General features: G+C 39.1%; 1 protein-coding gene across 3 annotated transcripts; it reads left to right on the plus strand.

Moving 5' to 3' along the window:
• The first annotated feature begins 334 nt into the window (after positions 1-334).
• On the plus strand, positions 335-3,608 carry LOC128233946 (uncharacterized). Of its 3 annotated transcripts, none has more exons than XM_052947848.1 (2): positions 335-449; positions 1,678-3,608. In XM_052947848.1, exon 2 carries the CDS (start codon positions 1,684-1,686, stop codon positions 2,737-2,739), a length of 1,056 nt encoding a protein of 351 aa, XP_052803808.1. In that variant the 5' UTR covers positions 335-449; positions 1,678-1,683; the 3' UTR covers positions 2,740-3,608. The 3 variants fall into 3 exon arrangements, with proteins under 3 accessions (XP_052803808.1, XP_052803806.1, XP_052803807.1); XM_052947846.1 differs by having other exon boundaries at positions 349-501; positions 1,682-3,608; XM_052947847.1 differs by having other exon boundaries at positions 366-501.
• Positions 3,609-3,821: the final 213 nt, after the last annotated feature.

Raw genomic sequence — 3,821 nt, forward strand, 5'->3', positions numbered from 1 at the left:
AATTCGAGCCAAACGAGTTCGAGCCAACGAGGAATTCGAGCCAAACGAGTTCGAGCCAACGAGGAATTCGAGCCAAACGAGTTCGAGCCAACGAGGAATTCGAGCCAAACGAGTTCGAGCCAACGAGTTTTGACTGTATTCTGTCAAAGGAATTTCAATGTTAACCGCAATTCTTATGTTAAATCATTTAAATGCTCATGGGTCATAACTGATTTCATTGATGTAGATGTAATGCTATGTTCTGAAATAAATTTTTGTTCTGCTCTTTATATGTTTTCACATACTTTATGTAGCCGCTTTTATATTTTGATCAGTATGAAATCGATCACGGAAACGAGGTTATATAAGTCAATGTTCTCTGGTCACCATTTCGACGCGTATTATGAACTCTTGCATTCTGGCACAATTTATTTCCCTGCAATTTTCTGATCGCAAAGACCTGGAATAAGGTATTTATGTGTTGTGAAGAGAATAAGGACTTACATAATAACGTAATAAAAGGTGGGTTATACGGGTACTCTTGTTTATGATTTTGGCGTATTTTTTCACTGCCATATCTTGTATAATATTAAGGGCCTTCCACAGTGCAAAAGTCGTTTGAAGAACCAAAACATAAAATATTTAAAAAATAATAATAATTTTATTTAGTTTTGAAGTTCAATATTTCGCAAGCATAATACACATATATCCGTTGTGAGTTATGTAGCTGGAATAAGGAGTTGAGCAAATTTTACTAAGGAAGATTTTATCGGATTTCTAATAAAAAAGCATTTGCATTTTTCCGAAAATGTCTTTATACTAAATGGATGTTTTTGTGTCAAAATAGTCAGTACGTCCCAATCAACAACGGCCTTATTATTGATTGTAGCTATCTGCAAAAGATACTTGCATTTTTGTAACCAGGAAATGAATTAAATCCACTATTTTTTTTATTATTTTACTGAATACTGGTCTTATTTGAAAATATATCACCGAGAACTCTCAAGACATTGTTAATTAGGTAGTAATGGTCATCTCGACACAAACACAGTTAAACTGTTGACCGACTTTTCCGAAAAAAAAATGCAAATGTTGTTTGGTCCAAAATCTGATAAAATTTTCCGAGGCTCGTAAAATTTGGTCAACTCCATATCATCCCAAAACATGTCACAAAGGGTGTTTGTTTTACTCCCTTTACATGAACTTTTGAAACGTTTTAATTTTTGGCCTTCCCCACCCACGTTTGCACTGCGGAAAGCCCTTAACGTGTACTCATTTGTTAGTGTATTCCGTAGATAGTTCAATATTAAACAAAAGGGATAATGTTTTAGCTGAAAAACAGCGCTAGTCGTAATTTCCGACGGTTGGATTTCTGAAAGTGGAATAACCGAGTCACATGATCATTGACATTCTCAGTTTGGACAATATTTACAATAATAAGTTCAAATGTATCCTGACTACGAAACTCTTTTGTATAAAATCTAGATCATCTCTGTCGTACGAAGTTAAATCGGTCTTTGTGAGAGCGATTCTGGCAGTCTATGTTGTCCTATTCTGTATTGATGGTCCATATTTGAATAATTGATAAGTTCTTTTATACTACTAATATCAAATTACTGTGTTATTACAACCTGAGATTAAGATAATATTTTGTTTCATGAATACGTTATTCTGGTATATCTGTTTCTTCCCCCGCAGGTAGATATGAAGCTACCGACTGTAGTCATTTCGGGCATCTTGGTCAGTTGTCTTTATCGGATTCGGGAGGTCTACGCACAGACGGACGCTCTAACGCCAGATGAAATTGCCACCATGCAAGCTTGGGGGATCGAGGTCGAAGTTCACGCAGAAAACAACACCATCACCATAAAGCACCATGGTTACCCAAACCACACGTTCGAGGGTGGCTGGGGTAATAACCCCAATACTGTCAGCCACCAGAACTATAGCTTCAACATTCCGAAACATGCTACCGTATCGGCAACGCCTGCTTGCGTTGGTCAACTGGGACCAATAGGACTGTCACTAAGTGGTGCGTCGTTCTATAATCCATACACTGGAGGCGGCAACAACGCCGTTGAGGGTGACTGTGCGGAAACGTTTGACGATTGTTCCGGTCATCCCTCACCAGGCGGCGCGTACCATTACCACCAACTTCCGTCCTGTATTTACACGGGCAATGACTTGCGTAATAAATTCCTCGGCGTTGCCTTTGACGGCTACCCGATATACGGACCTATGGATGGCAATGCAAACAATTTAACCTCATCAGATCTAGACGACTGCCACGGGCACACGGACTCAGACGGACGGTACAAATACCGCGCCACCGCTGACTTCCCTTACTTGCTTGGTTGCTACCACGGAGAGCCAGTCATGGAGCTAGGGAATGCGAATGGTAACGGTGGCAACTTACCTCCGCCGCCGAACGGCCAGAGACCTCCGTCGTCGAATGGCCAGGGACCTCCGCCTGCTGGACGTAAACGCCGCAGCATGTCAAACATGAGGTACGAGTTTGTGGGATATGACGAAACAAAAAATAGGAGAGTCTTCAAGCGTCAAACAATGACGCAGACAAACGAATGCCTGAATGTCGAATACCAGAACTGGCAGAGTCAGACGTGTTATGCGTTTTGCGAGAACCCAAGCGACGGTTCCTTCGATGATTGCCCGTTTAACAGCGCTCCAGTCCCGGGTTATGGCGCGAAAGGAATTGGTATTTTCGTAGCTGTCCTAACCATGCTAATTGTACCGGAATGAAATCACCACGTGTTCAGATAGGGATCATTACAATCGATCCATGTGGATTTGTCAAGAATATTTTTTATGATTGTGGATTATTAACTGACATGTACAAACAATACGATTAACCAATATTAATATAGTTTGATATCTATATTTATTTGTGTTGCTAGTAATCAGGATAACGTGGATTTATTCTATCATAGATATCATGAAGACACTAATGTTGCTTGTATAAATGCCTTTAATGATTTATATTCGACTTGACATAAAGCCTTCGCCGTTACATAATGATTTGGTTTGAACGACTGTGCGAAAGGTCTTGGCATTTTGGAAGCCGCCTAAAGCGTGTATAGATACTACTATTTAGATAGAAACCCCGCCCAGTTTCAATTACGTGAAATTATCTTCAGGTCATATTTTTGTTATTTGAATACATATTTGTATAAGAAATGACGATAACCGGAACCAAAAATGAGAACACAGATGAGAAATCGAAGCCTGGTGACTTGTTGCCCACTACGACGTTATATAGTTACGGACTTCTTTATTGATAATCCTAAGAGTTGTTATTAGAAACAAAAAAACTGCTGGTTAATGAATGAGGCTGATATGTCTATGACATGCAAGGGATTTGCTTAGATATCTAACCATGATCAATGTCAAAACAAATGTACCTGTTAACTGTTGAACATTTTCGTGTTGTTTCTAATTGCTGACTAATAATTTAGTGTTGCTTTGTGAACTCACTGAGTTGTATCATTTGATGGAATTGCACTGCCTATTGAACTTAGTGCCTGCATGTCATTTGTAAATCCGCAAATGTTAAAAAAGAACCTCATCCTTTTTTGCAATTAACAAGTATTAAAAAAATATTATTTATTCGTAATTTATTACATAGTTAATGTTATAATCTGTATCCCCGTCATAGCAACCAATGGCAAGCAGGGTTTGTGGTCGAAGAAATGCGTTAAAACACCAAGCTGTGAAAGGAGAACAATCGATCAGGGCTGCTTGGACGCCTATGGTGTGGAATAAAAACTAGTACAGCAAACAAATAATGGCAAACCAATCTTACACAATAAATGCAAACTTCTGGT

This window comes from Mya arenaria, chromosome 5, assembly GCF_026914265.1.
Source record: "Mya arenaria isolate MELC-2E11 chromosome 5, ASM2691426v1".
Classification (NCBI taxonomy): domain Eukaryota; kingdom Metazoa; phylum Mollusca; class Bivalvia; order Myida; family Myidae; genus Mya; species Mya arenaria.